Source organism: Ptychodera flava, chromosome 14 (assembly GCF_041260155.1).
Source record: "Ptychodera flava strain L36383 chromosome 14, AS_Pfla_20210202, whole genome shotgun sequence".
NCBI lineage: Eukaryota > Metazoa > Hemichordata > Enteropneusta > Ptychoderidae > Ptychodera > Ptychodera flava.
In genome coordinates this window covers 22,363,468-22,386,754 of record NC_091941.1, presented here as the reverse complement: position 1 = coordinate 22,386,754, position 23,287 = coordinate 22,363,468, and the positions used below count along the sequence as shown (strand labels likewise).

The window sequence follows — 23,287 nt, the reverse complement described above, 5'->3', positions numbered from 1 at the left end:
TTCTGAGCAAAAATAAAGGAATCTACAGTGACAAATGTGTAGGATACATAAAAGCTTTTAAAGAGGAACTACCCCTATAAAAGCCGCATTATCATAAATCTATGCAAATGTAAAAAAGCCACGCTACTGATTGGAGGTGGCATGTTTTGTCCAAGAATCTCATGACTTTCCCATTTTTCAGGCATTCATTGTCATTGAGTCTTACATATGATGTCTGTGAATATGTAGCGACTATCTTGAGTCAAAAATTAACTGAAAAAATGTTCCGTTTCTTGTCGGAAAACACATATGTTTCAAAATGTGTTCCCTTTACGAATATTTGCATATGTCCCGAAAGTGCCCATCAGGATTTCTCATACAGTCAAAGCAATGCTATGACAATTCAAAAACTGAATTCCATCTGGTACGCAAATGGCTGAGTCATCAGTAATCTTCCTATTGTGTGCCCACGGTCTTGTAAATTCCCGTTCAAGCAAAGATTAGATTTACATTCAATGATTGTGACATTGATGTAAGGATTCACATTTCCATATGGTGTTTTGATGATTTCACCTCATAAACTATATAGCTTGACAACTACAAAGGGACATGTATGAAGATTATCAAACCAAAGTTTGGATTCAGATCCAACCTTATTTCTTTTGAAATATTTTGAAATGTATATTCAGAGTTAAACTTGGTCTCCTGTCCCGTTTCTACCGCTGGCTGCACTGTTCAGTAATGTGGTCAGGTATTGTAAGCATGGCTGTCATGGAGTAAGAGTACAACCTCAATGACTGCATTAAATTTATTTCCAACCTTGAGTTATCTCCAACATTAGATGCCATTTGCACATGGAGTAATTTTACCTCCCTGGTTTCCCAAACCTAGAATCCTATGTCAAAATTGAATGAAAAAAAACACTCATGTTAGAATCAATGCCGTAGATTGGAAAAGAGGGATAGTCTGTCATGTCTTAGAAAAAAACCATATACCATAATCCTCATTTCACCAGTAAATGCCATCATAGAGGTACAAAGTCAGAGGCTTAAAAGTGAAGACATGCAAATAACTTCAAGTTTAAATATTTTGTCTAATTTCAAATCCAAGCATGTCACTATACACATATGCTGATCACATGATCTTGTCAGGTGACTGTGTTCATTAATATTCAGTCAAAATTCGGACGTAATTTGCTACCCTAAAGTAGCCCATACCTGACCCTATTTTTGTGAGCAGCACAGCAAGCAGTAGAAATGGGCAGGGGAGCAGACTAAATCAGAATAACAATCAGAACTGAAGTTTTTGGCTTAACATTCAGAGAAAATTGCAGAGGCGAAATAAAGAAAACAATTCGCTCGATTTCTCACTTTTCGAACATTACAATGTGTTTTCTTAGAAATTAATGTGCCAATGTACAATGCAGCAGCCACATTTATTGATCTGTAACATGGGAAATTTTTTCTTAAAAAACAGCTGCCTGGCAGTTGTATCAAACTTTGTTGAGATATAAAATAGTAAAGTCAATGTAAGTGGTAATGCCATGGCTAAGTTTGGAAAAATTTCATCAAAATATATTTAAAAATTCTTGTCCTATCTACACTATCTTTGGCTCAGGAATGTATAGTTAAATTTCCTGCAAAGTTCATATTTCACCATCAGGTCAAGTTGGTTAAAGCTAGTAATGCAAAACATGTCCCATATCGTGTATTTTAATGAAGACTTGAAAATATGAAGGTCCCTGAAGACAGAGATACTGTAAACTATGACTTCTACATACCAAGCCAAGTGAGTGAAAATACATATGGTTTTGGCTCAATACCACGTTTTCCTGACTTGGTAGATGGGGAAATGATACTGTCTGGGAGAAAGAGGGATAAACAAATGTAAGCTGGCTCCCTGTCCACTGCTTGTAAGCTTACTGTCTATGTATACCGGTATACCAACTGTTGCCAAGGTATTATCAAGTAACTAAGGTATTAGTCTGATACAACACTGCGTACTTAAGACTCCATTACCTAGCACACAGTGGAGGGACCGTGCCAAGAATCTTTCTCTTGGAAGTAGTTATCAGGCATTGGCTAATTTTCATTACAATATAATTAAGTTTTATATCAATGAATTTCATTTATTTTCCCAAAATTAGAGTACATGAATGGGCTGATATTCTTTTATTGCTACGGGGAGAATGCTGAGCCATACTTGGTGTCACACGATAGCTTTAATATAGATATTACATAGACAAAAATACAACAGGAAAAAAAGCATTCAGCAAGAGCTGGTGGCCATTCATTGACACGTCATTTAGATGTGAACCGTTTGATATCCTGGTTGGGGAAGAAGAATGTGGGAATGATTCCTCTATTCTTACTTCACTTGTACTGGTTTTTTAAAAGCTGAAGTAACACAATTTCTTTTAATATTTTCCCAGTGGTACTGTTTTGTGTGTCAACTCCAAATTCCAATTCTATTCCACATAGAATGGTGGAATACCCTGCAGTCTTTGGAATCTCGAATTGTTTTAGTCTTGACATCAGAAAAAGCCATTGTTATTGTATACAAAAGAATTCAAGTCCAGACTATAAATTCCATTTTCAACAATAATATTCATTGTACACTCAGTGTGACAGTTTTCAGACGACCTCAGTTTTCAGACATTTAATGACATGCTGTTCATTGTACTCACTTCACTCCGTATTGATACTATCAGTACTGATTGCTATCAGTGATAGCAATTTACGACTTACTGCATATTAAGTTAGGTGATGCTGCTGTCCCATTTGGATATTTTTTTTAGGTGGAAGCTATTTCGGGATACAAACTTGGCAAAGGTAGCCAAGCTGTATGATAAAAGGTGCTGAAAACAACACACAGAGACAGCCCATGTGTCTGGTAGGTAAGCACCACACGAGTTGAAATATTGTTGAGTCATCCATGGATTAAACTTAACTAATTATCACGAAATATATACAGTTTATAAACAGTTTCTAAACACATCAAAATTGAAAATCAGGGTTTTGAAGTTTCAAATGATCTCTAATTTAGCCATAATCACATTCCAAATACGACGTCGGTCGGGTTACAGTGATAATAGTCTTATTTTTATGCACTTAACATGGGGTCAAAATTTGGCAACTTGATCCCCCCCTCCTAGATAACACTCAAGTTAACAGTTTGAGGATAAACACAATAATGTTTCAAAAGGTAAGATTTCGTAGTGCTTGTCATATTATGACACAGCATTGGGTGAAATGCACTACGGTACCCAATCTGAAAACTGTCACACTGAGTGAATAATAATGACCATGCAGCGAGGTGAAAAAACTTGGTCATTAATCACACTTAAGAGAGTTAAATGGGAATATAGAATTGAATGCAAAAACAAATTTGTTGGAAAAAAATTTAGTGTTACTGTGGCTATAAACTCTCTTGGAGTAATTTGTTCTGTGAACTTCTCTCATTATGGTTGCTCTTGTATCAGCCGCCAGGCTCGCTCACTGTAGTTGAGACACTACGTGCTTCACTTATCTTCTGCTTATTAATGTAAAAGACAGGATGCACACTGAGACAAGTGCAAGATAAAACGAAAACAGGCTGAATCAAACCTCAACTCTAATGCTGTCACTAGAGGGCTCACTATCGCGGGGTACCAAAATGACACAATTCCAAAATTATCGATTCTGCATGTTGACGCTGGCGAGTTATTAAAATTAAGGTCCATCCATGCATAATATTAAACTTATAGCATGTATATATACTTACCTGGTTCACTTTGTCACAAAGCGAAAAGTACCGTATGCTTTATCGATCATTATCGGCTAACTCCGATGGCGTAATATCACCATGTAGTTGCAGTGATACATATGGCAGAGAAGTGCACTGGCTGGCTAAGTGACTCCCTAGGCTATTGGTAAAAAGAGTTTTGTCAGATAAGCACGTTTTGTCAGATAGGCGCCGTACAAACGGGTTCAATACTCAATGTTGAGGGCGCTTTTGAATGTTAATTAAAACCCAACGAAAACCATCGCATGATCGACGAAAAGGGTGCTCGCGTTCGCGTGTCACGCTATCCATCAGACATCCTAGCTGCTAAATCGAAAAACCCCTATCGTTTTACATTATGATTCTTTTCCTAAGGGTTATGGTAATTCATTTTTCATTTTAAAGTTTGCCTCGTCTGTTGATAGGAATGTCGAATAAGCTTATATTACACACGTTAATACGTTCCCCAGGTGTCCGGGCGTAAGGTTTAGGCCCCGGGAGTTAGGCCTAACATTCGTTATTTGTTTCTTATCTCATTCAACACTTTCCGTTTGCAGCTTGACAGAACGTCAGCATTTCTCGAAAAGCTTGAGCGGTGTGGGACAGCAATGAAGTTTGAGTGTTGCGGGATGGCAAAATCTGACGGAAGTCTAATGATTGCTTTCGCTGCATTTTACAGTCATTCAGTATTCAAGTATCCCTCCAACAGCTTACACATCCACTACGGCAGGCCTGGGGTATCCGATTCTCACATTCAACGAAAGTTCTGTCTTGAAAAACGGAAGCTAGAGTCTCTTGGCACTAATTTTCTCCAAACGCAGACTGTTCTATTTGACATACGGTGTGAAGTATCAAGATATTTTACGATGTGCTTTTGTATTTTCGGGTCGACGGCTAGAAGTGTTGATTTTATAGCTGTTAGATATGATTATATTTACGTTATTTTTGTTACACAAAAGCAATTAAGTTTTCTTTATTTTAACCAAGTAGGACGCTGCGATACAAAATATTAACCTCGCAAAGACGATGCTTAGTGTACGGTATGCAGTCATGGTTGGCAAAAGTTAATGACCTTGACCATAATTTTCAGTTGTCACGAATAACTATATACAACATTTACGTACAGGTTGTATCGAAAAGTTGAACGCTAAACATGAGAACATGACTTTGGAAGTAGAACAATAAAGTGCGTTTCACAAACAGAACAAATATTCCCGAAAATATATCAAGAGCTTAATATTTCGGAGCCTCAACAATAGGATAAGATATTCCATTCGCTAATATACTTATAATTTCATTAAAAAATACGTATTCTATGTTTGACGAGCCGGTGATAATTACTATGTTCATTCACCAAAGAAGAATTATCGATCAGCCATATCATGCACTATGGCTATGCACATGCTATGTTATATACTAGACACTATGGCTATGCACATGCTATGTTATATAGGCACTATGGCTATGCACATGCTATGTTATATAGGCACTATGGCTATGCACATGCTATGTTTTATAATATACACATATTGACTGGCTATGAGGGCAACAGCATACGTCTGTACCCCGAGGGACTGTGAGTCACCCCCAAAAACAGACTGTTTCCCTCGGCCTACGGCCTCGGGAAACAGTCTGTTTTTGGGGGTGACTCACAGGCCCGAGGGGTTAAAGACGTATGCTGTTGCCCTCATGCCAGTCAATATGTGTTTTGTAACACACCTCATCCGTAGCCATGCATACGAACGTACTATACACAAAACTTGTCGCATGTACGGTAGGTCTATGATGTAATATGTTGGAGTGGTTCAGTAAGAAGAAGTTTTTCCTAAAAAGACCGTAATACTTCTGCACAACGTTCAATTCACCTTTGATAATAGTTTTTGTCCGTATCGAGTCCTTGTTGGAAACCAAAGCATTCAATTCTTCTTCAGAAAGTAGGATAAACCAAGAAATTTCTGGATTATCGTTTCGATCGGCCGCAGACGACATCTTTATTTACATTCCGGTCCGCGTTCGCGTCAAATATCGTTTTTGACGTCAGCGGGCATCATTTTTCAGAACTGATGCCTGGCAGGCAACAGTTCAAACGAATGATGCCTGATGACGTCGTTTACGTGGATCAGCACAAAAAGAACGCATTCCACGTGACTATCAATTGGCGAATTAGAATACAGACTGCGGATGAGGTGTGTTACAATAAACACCTATTGCCCGGTCATGAGGGCTATAGCGCCCGTCTATTACCCCGAGGGACCGTGTGTTACCAGAAACACATTGCTATTCCCGGAGACCGTAGGCCGAGGGGTATAGCGATGTGTTTCTGGTAACACACGGCAACGAGAGATAATGAACGGGCGCTATTTAAATAATTAAATAATAACACATTAGAGCGAGGGCAAGATCACGATTTATTGCCTGCCCAAGGGATGGTGGTCATGATCGAAATATTGATGATGCCCGAGCCGTAGGCGAGGGCATCATCAATATTTCGATCATGACCACCAGCAGAAGGGCAGGCAAAAAATCGTGATCTTGCCCTAGCTCTCATGTGTTATTATTTTTATTACACCGAACAAACTTCTTCGAATACAGTTCGCCTTTCTGCATGAGTCCGGACCTCAGCGTAAAATGTTGTCAGTGCCAAGTATAAGGTTGCCGCTGAAAGTTTGCCGATCTCCTCGGTGGCGTATCCAACTTCGTTGCTTGCATAGTCGCTGAACACAGAAATTGCATTCCTTGTTGCTATTTTCGTTCGTTTGCTGTTTACTTGCATCAAAATATCGTCTAACTGTGCCGGTGACAGCTCTGCATAAGGTTTCGCAGCCATAGTTGCCGACTGCAAGTAGGCCTACAAGCGAACGACAATTTGTTACGCGCAGAAAGGTTGCGCAGTAAGTAAACTGACGTCATCCATGTAATATCAAATGCAGAGGGCATCATCAAGTTCGCAGAGGGCATCATCACGTTCGCAGAGGGCATCATTATACACATATTGACTGGCCATGAGGGCAACAGCATACGTCTGTACCCCGAGGGCCTGTGAGTCACCCCAAAAAACAGACTGTTTCCCGAGGCCGTAGGCCGAGGGAAACAGTCTGTTTTTGGGGGTGACTCACAGGCCCGAGGGGTTAAAGACGTATGCTTTTGCCGCCATGGCCAGTCAATATGTGTTTTGTAACACACCTCCTTCTAGCCATGCATAAGAACGTACTAAACACAAAACTTGTCGCATGTAGGCCTACGATGTAATATGTTGGAGTGGTTCTAAAAAAAAGTTTTTCCTAAAAGAATCTGCAAAACCTTCAATACACCGTTGATTATTATAGTTTTTGTCCGTATCGAGTCCTTGTTGGAAACCAAAGCATTGAATTCTTCTTCAGAAAGTAGGATAAACCAAGAAATTTCTCGACTATCGTTTCGATCGGCCGCAGACGACATCTTTGTTTACATTCCGGTCCGCGTTCGCGTCAATGTCGTTTTTGACGTCAGCGGGCATCATTTTTCGGAACTGATGCCTGGCAGGCAACAGTTCAAACAAATGATGCCTGATGACGTCGTTTACGTGGATCAGCACAAAAAGAATGCATCCCACGTGACTATCAATTGGCGAATTAGAATACAGACTGCGGATGAGGTGTGTTACAACACGTTTTGTAACACACCTCATCCGCAGTCTGTATTCTAATTCGCCAGTGCAAAGTATGCAATGTTATTATCTAGAAAAGAATTCTGGTCAGAACCATAATTCAGTTGCCAACAGTAAAAGTGCCGTATAAATTCTTATACCAGTCATTCCAACGTGGCGTTCGGATTCAAACAAACAAACAAACAAACAAACAAACAAACAAAAATGAGTTTTCCAGACAGAACTCAGATAATAGGTAATTTATAAAGGTCACGGCTAACAGAGCTTTAGCTGAGGCCAAAGGTACATTTTGAAAAAGAATTAAAGGAGTAGTTATTATAGAAATAACGGGCGACGCGCAGACCATTAACGTTTATTTGTGGGCAAGGGCGGGAGGAAAGCCAAAAATTAACGGGCGAGGCATAGAGAGAAGGATATAGAGAAAAATGTTGACCCAGAGATCTTAAAAGAATGTTTACCGATCTTTTCATATTGAAGGAAAGACTCATGACAAACAAGATTCACAATATATGAAGAAGCATGGTCCTCGAGATGAAAATTATACCAGGTTTCCTTCCATTCCATCCAAATGAAATTTAGAAAATTTCCAGTTCTGTAACAGTGACCATGGAGCTGCAACCCCATAGTTCGTGTGCGTTGTTATTTATTTGCAGAAATATCGTGCGGTGACAAGATCGCCTCCTGCAGGTCGTTAACCTGATAGAGTGTCCTCTTGATTCTACCATCGGACATACAGCAGTCTGTGAACCCCAAACCCCAAACACCCACCAGTCCTAAGTCCAACGGTTCCACGGAACGTTCTTTGCAGGTCGTTTTTAACTTTCCGATGTTAAATGCACGTTCCGTCACCACCATGGCACAACGTTCTGAAAAATGTGGTGAGTGCCGTATAAATGCAATAATATGCAATCCCAGACGGCCACCAGAACTGTTTCATTGATGGTTATATAGCAATTATACGTAAAACGACAAGCAACATGTAAGGTTCTTTTACTAATCTTAGTCTGTAGACAGAAATATATATTTGTACAATAAAGTACAACTTCTCAGCGTAAAAACGTGAGCGGTCACTTCAAATATATTTTAAACCAGTTTTGAATTCTACGGTATTCTTGCTCCTACATTAGTGTCGTCAATCGTGAGAATGAAATAAAGAAAGCAAAAACAAAATCACACAAAGACCGTACTTACTCCGCGCCAATTGGTCCAAGACTACCTGCGTCCGTACTATCCGATGAATGAGCCAAAAGTTTTTGCGGATTGAAAGTGGTCTTTCCCAAGAGTATGAGAGTGAGTAAGACCCATGGGCCGATTGCGAAAAAGTACCCTACAAATTTAAAATCTGATTTTGATTTGACTGGAGAGAATGCATTCAACAATAACAATAGCATTACCACGGTATGGCAAAGCACAGCACTGGAAATGCAAAGGTTTCATGAAAATTTGGTGGCGCTCTACCCTACTTATCTCACAGTCGACGTCCATAAAATATGATTTTCTCAATTACATTTGACCTTTCACTTTAGTTGTCATTTATTTCTTCATTTTTTAAAATTCTAAATCCATCATCCAACAGGCGACCGCCCAATTACAGGATGAGGTACCCATATCCGACTACCTAATGGAGCAATGAGGAGCAAAACAAAGCTAAACACCGCACTAGACTCTCGAACTCACCATCCTTTGATAGCGAGACCGGTACCGTAACCAAAGCCCCACGGTACCTTCAGGAAAGCAACTTAAATCTACAACGAAAAAATACTTTGTTTATGTCAGTCTTATCTCCTTTAAGGGAAACCCCGATAGGGCTGTCATGACGCATTTGGGTGTCAGACTTTTACTGTTTTTATCTTATTTTTGTTGGGTTTCGAATTGCCATAGTTCATAGTTTTGACTTTTTGCAAACCGAATATAGACATCCATCACAAAACAATTCAGGGGAATTTGACAGCATGCATACTTCCATCAATGTTTCATTGCAAGATGCCATCGTACATCACAAGAGCGCCCTCTTACCCAAATGCGACAAACACAACTTTGATCTTCCAAAACGTGAGTGCTGACTTTGGATCATTTTCGAGCTGCAGTTTTCCGTTCTTAAGAAATCGATGAGAAGGAAAGACAGATAAACAGAAAGACAGACTGAACAATAATTGTATTTATTGAAACATTTTGAAAAAAAATCCATTCCGCGCTTTGGCATTGAATGATTAAAGCAAAGTACATATGTAACATAAAAAGCATTCGTTTACTTGTAATTTGAAATGCTTTTTTATTTTGGTAGTTTTTTGATAAACCTTATTTTTTAAGATACATTTTGCAAGTGTTGTGTCTCCAAGCTAATTCCAATTCACAATTACTATGCTGTTACGGTGGCAAATCACGTTTGAGATTTCCATTTTCAGCAGAAAACACCAAATGCCCGTTCACTGTAAAACCGATAAACCGTGATCTCTTTCAGCCAATTTTGCATCGCTTGTACAGTTCTTTAAACTTTACAGTGTTGAAAGTGTATTTGTTGCTTAAATCTTAATGACAAGCGCCTCCCCGGCTTGAAGGAAGAGTTTGTTAAGCTGGACCGTGTCGCCATTTCGATCCATGTGACTGCTGATGACGACTTCGCCCTCTATCGGCAAGGTGTCATCCTGTTCAAAATAGTCGTCTGTACTGCCACCCCTGCCAAAATTCATGGTGACTAAATATCTGTTGTAACCGCTCAGGGTAGCCGCTCGGGTGTACGACAAGATGTCTTCATTGACGATGACATAGTCCATTTCACCAACAGGTATCACTCTCTCTTCGTCGGCCCTAAACGATGTCAGTTTCTTGAATAGGTTCAATATAGATTGATCGTCTTTCTCCATAACCTGCAATGGCATGGTGGATTTTACGGCTTTAGCTACATCAAATTACATATAGTGAGGGTGCTCTTTTCCTTGTTTGCTATAATCACTGCTCCTCCAGGTTTTAAAGCCTAGTACAATAATACAAGTTTGATATTTGTGTGGACTTTATGGAAGTCTTGCCAAATAAAATACCTGGTCAGTATAAGCTTCGTGTCACATTTCAGCACCCCTCTCATCCAGAATCAAAGACCATGCATGAAATCGGAACACCGAGTCCCAGTACAGATTCAGTTTGTTTCACTTTTTCCCTGCAAACGCTTATTTCTGTCTACTTCACCTTTGATATTTATGAAAACCATGGCAGTATTTTATATAGGTCAGGAGACAATTCTCGGCGAAAAGGTAAGTGTAAACCAGAAACTACAGAGAGTTAGTGATAGTGTGATTGTTGAATCCATCGTGTGTCAAAACATGGAACAATGTGTTTTGACCCACAGTTACGTGTGGTTCGTTCGGTACATAGCGGCCGCCGCGTGATATGCATAGAACAAGTCATCGTTGATGACCCAGTCCCCGCTTGCTAATGGGTACTTTGATTACAGGTTCTGTGATAAAAATACTTTGATACAGATGGCACTCAATGGCCAAGAATGAGTTCCATGGTGATGAAAAACATAAAACCAATGTAGGCCACTATCCTAAAGGTCATTAAATGAGTCAACTGGGAATTAGTTGACAGGATGTTGCAAAACATTTTTTCATTCTATCCTAACACTAATAGATAACCGGTACCATATTTCATAAAGTTTAATGTAGTATTTACAACACTATGAGATCAACATCTGTATCAAGTTTCATCAAATTTGACGTTGTATTTGTGGATATATCACTCTAATTAGGAAAGTTCATTACATATGCAATTACAAATTAATTAAAATGACACTGATAAATGTCTTTTTCACTGTTAAAGCAATGTGAGCTTAACATCTGTACAAAGTTTCATGAAATTTGATGCAGTATTTCTGACATATCAACCTAATTATGAAACTTCAATAATTGACATGATACTGCTACATGATGTGAAACAACTGACGAGCATGTATGAAATAGGTCAATGTCCTTGTACCAACTTGAATGATACTGGTGGAAATACCGGTATGTCTGAGTTATGGCTCAGTACATGAGAAAATCGTAACAAATTTGCTGCCACGCAGCGATATTTGATCTTACTGTTTAAAAAATCAACACGTATATGTATTACATAAGTCAATGTCCAGGTACAAACTAATAAAATCAGTTGAGACTTGCTAGAGTTATGGCTCTCGACATGAAAAAAACCATAACAAAATTGCTACCATGTGGCCATATCAGACCATATCGAGAAACAAATAAATGTACTTATGTATACTATAAGTCAATGTCCTTGTACCAACTTTGAATAAATTTGCTTGATACATGTCTGAGTTATTGTTCAGGACATGGAAAGTCGTAAAAAAAATGGCCACAAGGCGGCCATATTGGATCGTATCACAAAACAATTCAATGAATGAAATATGAATAAAATCAGTTGAGATATGCCTGAATTATGGCTTTGTACACGAAAAAATCATAACAAAATGGCCGCCTGGCGGCCATATTGGATCATATCACAAAACAAATCCACACGCATATATTTGACATTGGTCAATGTCCTTGTACCAACTTTGAATAAAATCTGTTGAAACATGTCTGAGTTATGGCACTGTACATGAAAAAATCGTAATAAAATGGCCGCCTGGTGGCCATATTGGATCGTACCACAAAACAAATCAACATGCATATATATGACATTGGTCAATGTCCTTGTACCAAGTTTGAATAAAATCGGTTGAGATATGCCTGAGTTATGGCACTGTACATGAAAAAATCGAAACAAAATGGCCGCCTGGCGGCCATATTGGATCGTATCACAAAACAAAGCAATGTGCATATGTATGACATTGGTCATTGTCCTTGTACCAACTTTGAATAAAATCGGTTGAAACATGCCTGAGTTATGGCTCTGTACATGAAAAAATCGTAATAAAATGGCCGCCTGGCGGCCATATTGGATCATATCACAAAACAAATTGACATGCACATCTATGACATTGGTCAATGTCCTTGTACCAACTTTGAATAAAATCGGTTGAAACATGTCTGAGTTATGGCTCCGTACATGAAAAAATTGTAATAAAATGGCCGCCTGGCGGCCATATTGGATCGTATTGCAAAATAAATCGATGTGCATCTGTAGGTCATAGTGCTATGCCTTTGTGCCAAGTTTGAACAAAATTTGTTTGGCAGTGTCTGAGAAACTGTTGATGACGGACGGACGGACGGACGGACGGACACACGGACGGGACCCAATCTATAAATCCCCGCCGGACTTCGTCCGCGGGGACTAAAAATAGGCATATTTTTCTGTGCATACCACGCGGCGGCCGCTATGTATCGAACCACACGTAACCGTGTTTTGACCGACTAAAGATGTGCTGTACAAGCGAGGACGCGTTATTTTCCTTACCTCGACGTTGACCGTTTCATAATTGGGATGGACGGGAAGCCAGGTCTTGCTACCATTCGAAAAACCGGCCAACCGTTCCGACGTCCACTGCATAGGAGATCTTGCACCATCCCGAGATTTTGCCTTTCCGGATGAAACAAAGACAGAAATAAAACGTCATGATAATTGCCACGGTTGTGAGAAAACTGATATAATAGCATTATTTTGTAAGGAATATGACGAGAGGTAGTTTGCAGGAGAGATCATGTGTGTGCACAAAGTCTGTTCATACTACAGTCAAACCTGTAGTACTAAAACCTTGCTAGTGTGTTTTCACAGCGATCAACAGGACGATTTTCCTTGAAATTTTTAACGGTACATAACAACGTTGGTAGAGGGCTTATGCGCAACGTCTCGGAAGTTTTTTGCCAGTTTGTTGTCTGGAACACATTACTCTCAATGAATCTTTTCCAAATAGCCAATCAGGCAAGGAAACTAAAGCCCTGGTTCCAGATTGACAAAATTGATTTAAATAATGACTATCTACCAACCAGATATAATCTTCTGGGCCGCTTCACATTGTCAGGGACAAGACAAGAAATTATGCTTTCTAGCACAGCCAAGTGTCTGTGTTTCATAAAAAGCTTGGGAAGAACAATGTACCGATTACAGGGACGGGAACTCGAGCTCGAATGACTACCATCAATGAATAAAGAAGGTCAAATCTACCAGTGTGTTTAGGGACTATCATCATTATGATTGTAGAAAGTTGGGTTGTAGACTTACAGGGTCGCCCTTGGCTGCTGGATCTAACAGGATATCCTGCGTGATCTCGATGTCTTCCATCCCTAGCTCATCTCCGTAGTAGATAGTCGGACTGCCAGGTAAAGTCAGAAGTAACACGTGACACAGGCGTGCGTAACCGGCGCCAATCCGTGTGGCGATACGTGAGTTGTCATGGTTACTCAACTGCAATCAGAACAGGATGATATTGTTGTACGAAGGCCAAGTAACTTAACCTTTGACCTTGGCCATCCACAATTTGAACAACTTTTTTTTAAGGAAATATCAATGCATGCAAACAAGCTATAGTCTGCTCGGTTTGTAAGCTTATCGTAGAAAAACTTGAATGTCGACACAAGTTTAATGTTACATTATCCGAAACTTTTGATGTATTTCGCATATTTTCCTTCTGTTTTGTGAAGTCCAAATTTTTACTCTACCGTCAAAATCAAGTCGAAACTCCGAGTGTTTGACTTGTCAAAACAGCCTATGTGTGGACAGTTCATTGTTATTAGTGATATTTTGGATTCATTTGTATTGAATATACTGTGCTGGTAAGGCTCATATTTTTTTAACATACTTTTTTTGGAAAAATGAAATAAATAAGAAAATGCCATTGGCTTATAAAACAAAATATGACGGTATTAACAAACGTTGCAGCTTTTTTTCCCGACATAAAGTTTTCACATTTTGAGTAATTCCCTTTTTTATCTGTTAACTTTGCCAACTTAACACTTGATAAGATGTTATTCTTCTAGAATTCATGCCATGTGAATCTCTGGAAAGCGAGACAACACAATTAAAAAAAACAATCATTAAATATGGGGCTTCACAAAATTAAACATATTGCCCGTTGATAAATCAATATTTATTTGCCATTTACCACAAAGTTCGGGTGGCTTCCTTCTGGCATCTTCTCTTTCCATTCATCTATGTGATGTTTCACTCGGGTTCCGGAGCCGCTACCGTTCTCGTCGACAATTTGCAGGAAGTTCAGGTTGTGGGGGAAATTCGCCTCTTCCCTTTCCACGCCGTAGTAAGACGTGACGATGTCTACGCTGTCGTGAGCCTCAACGGTCAGAAACCTGTTAAATGACATCCTCTGTTATTAGTGGCCATCGCTTTTACTGTTGCAGACACAAGTTTACAGTAGAAATGCTCAAAACGTACACTTTTGATGCATTTCTCAATATTTTTGTCATGTTCGTGAAATGAGTTTTCTTGTCCAACGCCGAAAATATGTCAATGCTAAACAGGCCAATACACAGCTTTTGTTACTACAATAATCAAGCCCAGAGTTCATTTATCAACAACAACATTGCATTTTGTACACAAGACGTTGTGTTTGTCAGACTGTTAATTAGTCCCTTTCACTTTTATACGGTCACTTATCAGTATCATTCGGGATCTTGAAATTCCACACGATGACGGATGATCGACGCAATGAAGAATTCCCCGCCCTCAGTGCCACACACAAATGCTCCGTCGGTCACAACAAAGCGCCCTCAATGGAAGTTTCCATATTATCATGTAGGTGGGGGAACTGAAGGAAAACAGTAGTTTTCTGGCGCTGTGACAGACCTCTTTTGCGACTGACGCTTGAAAAGAAACCTTTTATCACACAAAAGTGTGCCGACGTCGATTTTATCGCTTTTCTTATCAGTGCTCTCGCGCAATTGTAATCAAAGAATACCTTGGCCCAGAACAGCCATCACAGGCTGTTGAAATATTGCCTGGATAAGTTATCCCTCAGGCTGGCAAGATCTAGCCTAAGATAAGCTATCCGAGTGCTTATTGGTAGTACTTACTATCACCGAGCTAGCCTATCGTGCCAATACGTACTAGCCATCTCGGATAAGCTACCTGGGCATCTTTCGAGATGTTAATCGTTAAGAAATGCAAGTAAAATCGGCAGCTTTTTTCTGTCTCTGTTGCCATTGAATAGAAGCAGTGTAGGGCATACTTTACGAGCAGACCGTTACTTTACCTACCTGTAAGCACCTGTGGTTGAGTAATGGTCCATTTCACCCGAGCGCCATGACTGGACGATTTCATGAACTCCCGGGTACTCTTTGGTGAGGTTATGATACAGACTGTTGTACTCCTCCTGGAGAAGAAAAACACACATTCTGATAAGAAAAGTTTGATTTTCGGTTGCAGAAAATCGTGTGACACATTCTGTAAATACAGAGCAGGAATCCGGCAAAGACGAAGAAGTTGGGGTGGAAAGACTTGTTTTTGCCAAAAGTTGTTGTTTTTTCACTCCCACGCTTTATCAAAATGTACAGATGTTACAGACAATGATCTCTACTGTTGATAGCTGACAAGAACTGAGGACAATTTTCAACGTTTACTATGACATGGGAAGGACATGGCATGGCTCCGAATGAGTCTTTTCATTAACTTACAGTATCGTTGCCTTCGTACTCGGGATTTGGTAATTCGTTCTTACTGTAGTCTTCCGTCTCTAACAGATGCTGAACTGCACTTACACGGAAACCATCAACACCTTTCTTCAACCAGAAGTCCATGATTTCCTGCAGATGGTAATAGAAGGTGAATTGCACAAAGAGATGAGATAACGAATAGAATATGTTGATATCTGCCTCACTAGTGACAAGATATGTACAGATGTACATTTACTTTCACAATTTATACATACATACGTACGTACGTACATACATACATACATACATACATACATACATACATACATACATACATACATACATACATACATACATACATACATACATACATACATACATACATGGTTTATCAGGCAGACAGACAGGAACGTCAGACAGATATATAGATAGATGGATAGATAAAGCAGGAGTGAATTGCATACTCAATGAAATTGCTTGTTAAAGCATCTAGTTAATGTGTCACCGAAGGTATTTCAAAACTCACCTCAAATTCTCTCTTGACGTCATCGTTCCTCCAATTCAAGTCGGGCTGCTCTTTCAGAAACTGGTGCAGATAAAACTGATTCCGATCTTCTTCATATTCCCACGCACTGCCTCCCCAGACACTTAACTGTATTATAGAGTGCAATTGTAAAGGCAGGAAATGCCTCTATTAGACCTAAGTTGAATAGCCCCCAATTCTGAATTTGCTTGATCAGCAGTATGGAGACCTGAATTTTACAACCTTCGCAATTTTTAACCTTCGTTAAATATTTTCGTAATTTGACAAACCTGATTAGAACACGTTTTGAAATTATTTAATTTATGATACGAATGACTGTACTTAATTTTGTTGCAGGAAAGAGCATCCATGTCCACGAGAAGGGGGGGGGGGGTGTTAACTGATCTCTTATGGTCGTTCACTGGTGCTACATTTCTAGCTAGTATGTACGGTTCACTGGTCTTCTGTGTCCAAAATTAATATTACGTGTCTTTCATATGCTACATGATAAATAAACTTTCTGCCAGAATGGTTACACCGAAAAATGAACCCCCTTTTCCCTGTTCTTTTCAATAGATCCTTCGTATAGATAATTATGGTAATCTAGAAGGAGAAACTCACCCAATTATTAGGAGGGCAGTCTTTGGGGTTGCCTGTGCAGGAGGGATCCGCCCAGATGTAGTGCGACTTGTAGTCATTGTTCACACTCAGACGACTCTCGTTGAACCACGCGTGGTGATGACTTGAGTGATTCGGTATGTAGTCAAGTAGGACCTTCATACCTGAGAGAAAAGATTCGATCAAGTGACGAATGATGAAATGGATATTTTAAAAGTATTAGTGTGTGTGTGTGTGTTCGTGTGTCCTGGACCCTAACTCTGTATAATACATAAATATGTGAAATGCACAGTCACGCACTATGTGACTCTGTTGATTCAAAAGAAAAATACGATATCCCCACCCCTCCCCCAACCCCCGCGCGATCGAAGCGATTCGGGAGCTTGTTATGTGATACAGTAGTACGCTCTGGAGATTCTTTTGCCTAAATCATGTGTAACTGGGTCAACTACGATGACCCAACGTTTTCAGGTCATGCTGATAAGACCCTGGTTAATTGTTTGGTTTAGCCAATAATTTACATGGGGTATATCGTCAAACGCATGGCTTGCCAAACGGTCAGAGGCACTTGTTCACATGAAGTGTTGCTTACTTCGATGACCCGCGCTTTGTTATCGTAAAAAAACATTTATGAACGGAAGAAGGCTGAGCGGATGATAACACTGTACTACTACCACCTCTGTTATAACCCATACCCTTCTATAGCATCGCCATATCAATTTTTTACTTCATATGAATTTATTTTATGCCATAAAAATTACGTGGCAGTTAATACCTCGTTGCTTTATGGTCAGCAGCAATCTATCAAAGTCGGCCATATCACCGAATGTGCTGTCCACTTCATAGTAGTCGCTGACGTCGTAACCGAAGTCCACCCCAGGAGTTTTATACATCGGATTCATCCACACCGCTTGCACCCCGATATCTTCGAAGTAATCCAGCTTGTCCTCGATACCTTTTATAGTTAACAAGGCAGTAAACAAAATATGAGTGGGTGCAAACAAAAATTACCACAAAATTTGTCAAACGCTGTAGTGGGCTGTTGACAAACCATAAAAGTGCCAACGTTTCCCGTCGTAACTTTTCATTTTATTGACGTGCTGCACAGCAATTCAGACATTCCAAGATAAGAAAGAAAGCCATAATAACCAGTTTTTTCGCCGGCAAGTTGATCCGAGACTTAAAATTGTGTGAGAAACACTACGCTGTTCTGGTCAATGTTAGTTTCATTCCATTCCATTCCATTCCATGTACAATTGATACTGTGTGTTGGTAAATTTCTTCATTCTATGTTCGCCATCAAAATATTGCAATGTCATCATCAGTATGACTTGGTTTCTAATCATATTTGGATTAATGAATTTGATAAGCTGTGGAATATTATATCTTGTGGATTGTGGCGACAACCAAGAAGTGTAAACGCTAACAAACGATAGGAGCAGGTATACCTTGCATATCGCCAATGCCGTCGTTGTCAGAGTCTTTGAAAGACCTCGGATAGACCTGGTAGAAGACAGCAGTCTGCCACCATGGCAGACACCTTGGCGTCGACACCATGATGTAGGTCGCTCCTGCCAGAATTCCAAACCATCCCAAGATCAAGAGGATGAGGATTGTCCATCGTGCCACCACCCAGCCAGTCTTGTCAGAGTACTCCAACAGTTCCTCTCGTGTCAACCCTAAGGGTCAGGGCAAAACGTGTTTTAGCTTGTCATTGACATATCACCTGGCAGACTTAGTTGATGTAGTTTTTAGTTCGCCAGCGTGCATAAATGAAGGAAGATTTGAAGAATATGACTTTGTCTGTCTTTTTGTGTATTATACCGTGTCTTTGTCACTGCATTTCCTGTCCGTTTATTTCTTTTTAAAGTCTTACTTCCCTCCTGTCTCTCTCACGATCTATCGCTTTCTATTTTACCATCTGTGTATCTCTCGTAAATTTACCGAATGGTTGTAACAGACAAACCTTGCTAAGGACAACTCTTAGCCTGTAGCGTTCCTAGCAACTAACGTATCTCGGAATATTCATGGGGTTGAAATGCTTTTTTGCATATGCAATATAGCGAAAAATGGGTCTCCTGTGCTCGTTTTAATTTAGTCACATGCAAAGCGGACACCGTCTGGTCTAGAGGCTTTGGGGCCATGTTTGATATATATATATATATATATATATATATATATATATATATATATATATATATATATACACAATTATGCAGACTCATCTGTGCAGACATACTATATTCTTGTAGCTAAATACTTTGTACTGCACGGGAGAATTATTTCTCTATCCAGAGCTTTCGACAACTATCCAGCCGTCTTTATAAATGGTGTTGATTAGCACCACTGCGCATGAAAGTATTTAGCTACAAGAATATATATATATATATATATATATATATATATATATATATATATATATATATATATATATATATATATATATATATATATAATATGTGCACGCCCAGCAGATATTGGTAAGCAACAAAATGACACCGTTAAGTAAAGCAAATACTGATTGTATCATTTCAGTACACCACTATCATTATACATTATCGGACAGCACGATACTGCCCCCTCCCCCTCCAAGCCCAGTCTCGCACTATTTTGAGCGTTTCGTCAGGATGAAATAGTACAACGTATAAGCTTGTAATGTACTCGCTTATTCATGAAAATTGCGCGTTTACATGCCACCTGTTACATGCTACAGGTCTTGCTTTGACCTGCAATACTGCAGATTCTGCAGCAGTTGACTAGCAGTAAGTGCAATTCTGCGGGAATGCCGCTCAGCCTAATGCAGAGCTATTGTGCATACAAAGCGCCCATTCTTCTCTTGTAAAGAAAAAAACACTGCTCAATCTGGAAGGTACATACAGAGAGTACATTACTGGTTACCTGGCGTGACTGGTTAGCGCCCCATTTGCTGATATCGTGTTCAGAAGCGTAACGTTTTGTGCCGACATATTTTGAGTTTATCGCGACAACCTCATTTTTTTAAACAGTCTATTCACCATAAAACAAAACTGTCACCCTTATGGCCCCGTGGAAATGAAACAGTCGGAAGGACATGCTGTGTACCTTACTGTAAAAAGCAAACTTCCATGGGTAATTTGGCGGTTAATGGGTTGGAGCTGGCCATATATCTTCTAATCTTTCAATTTATTCAGCAAACACATGTTTTAAGAGTCTTGGGATATTCAATGCATTGTATGCAAATTTGAAAGGAATTCTTGGGTGGAGACAGTACAAGTTTACTTGCTCTGGGTGCGTGTCTTGCAACGATTTCTGAGGAAGATTGTAGATATATTCAGCGTCACCATGACTATGGCTTTATGTTATCCCTTGTTTTTACAGATGTTCAAGTATTGCATCAGCCGATGGGATCTGGACTTTGTACCAATCAGAGATAGACGAAAAACAGCATGATGAAACCCGCCAAATATTATGCAGCTATAAGTTTGCATTGCCGAACAAAATATGCCCGCCCTGTGGAACTGAGTTTGGTATGAAAAGGCAGTCTATACACGGCCTTGCCCTCAGATACATAAACTTGGTAAAACAAGGTGTAGAAATGGTGTAATCTTAACGGGAAAAATAACTTGGCATGCCAAAGTTTGGTGTCCTGCACTTATGCGGCCACGCTCTATGTATACGACTCACCGATATATACCACTGTTGGCTTCTCGGCGTCTCCTTCTGGACCGTCGTCAATCTTTACTGCAATGTCGCCAGCTTTTGTGCCGTCGTCGGCGGCAGGGACATCAGCCAGTTCGTGGCCGATCTCTTCTCCGCTATAGGTGTATGCCTTGTTGTCCATGCTCGGGCGTCGCTGCAATTTTTCAGTACGTCGAAGTATTGGGGAATCAACAGGTTGACGAAGACGTCACGCGAGGTTTGTGTATCTTTTATCAGTGGTGGGCGACTTTTGTGCGGCGACTCTTAACATTGGTAACGCCCCTATTTACTGATGTGATGACAATCATCGGTCTAGGTACTCATTGATAATTTTAGTTCATGTAGTTTGAAGAGTGTCTGGAATAATGGTAGTCTGTTTATTTGTCTCTATTTAGAATCTACAAATATCTTCTTATTAAACCACACGTGTTGCACACCTAATTGATAAGCCTCGAAATCGTAATTGTAAAAGTCAAAGTAAATTTTCTCTTAACTTGTACCAAATCTTAATCCCCCGCTGTTGCATTTGGTCGCTGCCGGTTCTATGGAAGCATCATTTATTAACTAAAGTTCGATTTGTGGTATAATATATGCAACGTGTCAATCACAACCCTCATGCTCATTTGAACTTTAGATGTGTACATGTTGCGCACGCGTGTTTGCACGTTCAACATAATACACACATGTATCATGCCTTCCTTAGTGCAAGAATTTTTTTCACGCTTATACAGGCTTTCTCGTCTGAACGGGAGTCTGTACTTTTCTGCATTTCAGAGAGTACGAATTCTGGTAATCGAAGTGTCTAGTTATAGTCTGAGAAAGTACATTTTGTTTGTTTTTTTGGTAATTCTATCCATTATGCAATTTCAGAAGACTAATTACAGGTCGATATATACCTCGCTGCCAGAGACGGAACATGCTGAAAAGTAATATGAAGTTTTAATTAAGGCCATTTAAAGAATATTCCTCGTTTGCCGTCCTTGGATTTTTGAAAAACCAACCAGCCAGGGAAAAGAACAAACACAGACAAAAAAACACAAGTGTATTAACATAAGCTCATTATTTACTTGGTTTCTTTTGGAAAAATGATATTTTTATTTGTTTGCTTTCTTTTTTTCTCTGAAAACCTCCCTGCACGCGGACGGCAATCGAAGAATTTTATTTACAGGGCCTAATAAAAATGCCAGGTTTTAGTTGAAATGCTCGGGTCTCCAGCTCGTCAGATAATCAACCCTCTGCGTCATTTGTCCACTAGTTAAGCAAATCTTGATGTGTCGGAGAATATCGTGGTGTGTATGTATGTGGGGTGGGGGTGGGGGTACTTCTAAGCCCCAAGTGCAATCGTCTTGACCTCACCGATCCCAGCTATTTCTCTGTGCCATATGACGGAAACATATAATAGCCGACCTGTAGCCGGGGAGTGTAGCTTGTGTCCAATACCCGGTAGCGTTTTATCCAGTGACAGTAAATAACTACTACATGCGAGGACACGTTCGACATATTTGCAATAACATGCATATTGTACTTTGAAAAGGGGCCCTGTTGTTAGTTTGATTGATAACAAAGAGATTAAACATACAAACAAACAAACAAAAAGTCAAGCAATATTAGACACGGTAGAGTCTGTCACGCCCGGATACAATTTACGCGTTACTAACATATCAACAGACACACTCGAGTGTGTGTCGTGGTCTATTACTTTTCACTTGGAAAGATTGTTATGTTCGCAAGCGATTAGGGACTGGTCAGTTTCTTCAGCCTGGGGGGGCCGGTGGATTCATGGGGGGGTCACCCTAGCTGTTTTTGACTTGGGTGATAGGGGGGGGTCACCATGTTTTTGAAATGCCCAATAGGGGGGGTCAGTGTGTTTTTGAATTTTGACACAGGCTCATCATTGCCTAAAATGCTAGTGTCAGCCACAAATTTCATCATGCAGTTGTATTTTTCGGCGCGCCCTTCGGGCGCGTAACTTTAATAATCAGTCATATTTTTCAGCACGCCCAACTTTAACATATCAAGCATACATACATCAGAGATATCTGTATGTTCAATATTTTTCAGCGTGCTCTTCAAGCTCATTACTTTTATATATTAGACATTTTTCAGCATGCCCTTCAGGTGCATGACTTTAATATACAAGGCATATATATCGGAGATATCCGGATGTTTCATATTTTTCGGCGCGCCCTTCGGGCGCCATACTTTAATATTTCAGAGATATCTTGATGTTTGCTAAGTGAAAGTGTACCATTATGAAATCTGCATTTCATATGAAAAGGATGACAAATTCCTGATACTTTTCTGTTCTCTCTATGAGAATTCAGTATGAGAAAGCAACATGCACAAATATTTCACAATATATATTTGATACAGTGACTTATTTTAGAAATTGAAAAATGACAAGATATCTTTCCTTCTCATTGATGCAATTATTTTCCTTTATGTCACTGGTTTTCTGTAGAAAGATGCTTTTTTATGAACAAAATAAGAGTTAAAAAAGGCAGTTTTTGTCATTATTACCTGTGTTTTTATGGTTTCAAT

At 39.7% G+C, this 23,287-nt stretch overlaps 1 protein-coding gene across 1 annotated transcript; it reads right to left on the bottom strand.

Annotated features, from left to right (window-relative positions):
- Window positions 1-9,527: 9,527 nt before the first annotated feature.
- Window positions 9,528-21,029, bottom strand: LOC139149774 (probable maltase). Its single transcript, XM_070721748.1, has 11 exons — window positions 20,732-21,029; window positions 18,517-18,747; window positions 17,844-18,023; window positions 17,072-17,232; window positions 16,454-16,579; window positions 15,949-16,077; window positions 15,532-15,647; window positions 14,424-14,625; window positions 13,544-13,726; window positions 12,779-12,901; window positions 9,528-10,254 (listed from the first exon to the last, which is right to left on the bottom strand). The coding sequence occupies exons 1-11, from the start codon at window positions 20,886-20,888 to the stop codon at window positions 9,910-9,912; spliced, it is 1,953 nt and encodes a 650-aa protein (XP_070577849.1). The 5' UTR covers window positions 20,889-21,029; the 3' UTR covers window positions 9,528-9,909.
- Between the last annotated feature and the right edge of the window lie 2,258 nt (window positions 21,030-23,287).

Bases quoted from the DNA above. Each gene is read 5' to 3' on its own strand.
- LOC139149774 (XM_070721748.1), bottom strand. From the start codon at position 20,888: ATGGACAACAAGGCATACACCTATAGCGGAGAAGAGATCGGCCACGAA. The intron at 18,024-18,516 runs GTATACCTGCTC...TAACTATAAAAG, and splicing joins CGGCATTGGCGATATGCAAG to GTATCGAGGACAAGCTGGAT. The intron at 14,626-15,531 runs GTAGGTAAAGTA...GTCATTTAACAG, and splicing joins TCAACCACAGGTGCTTACAG to GTTTCTGACCGTTGAGGCTC.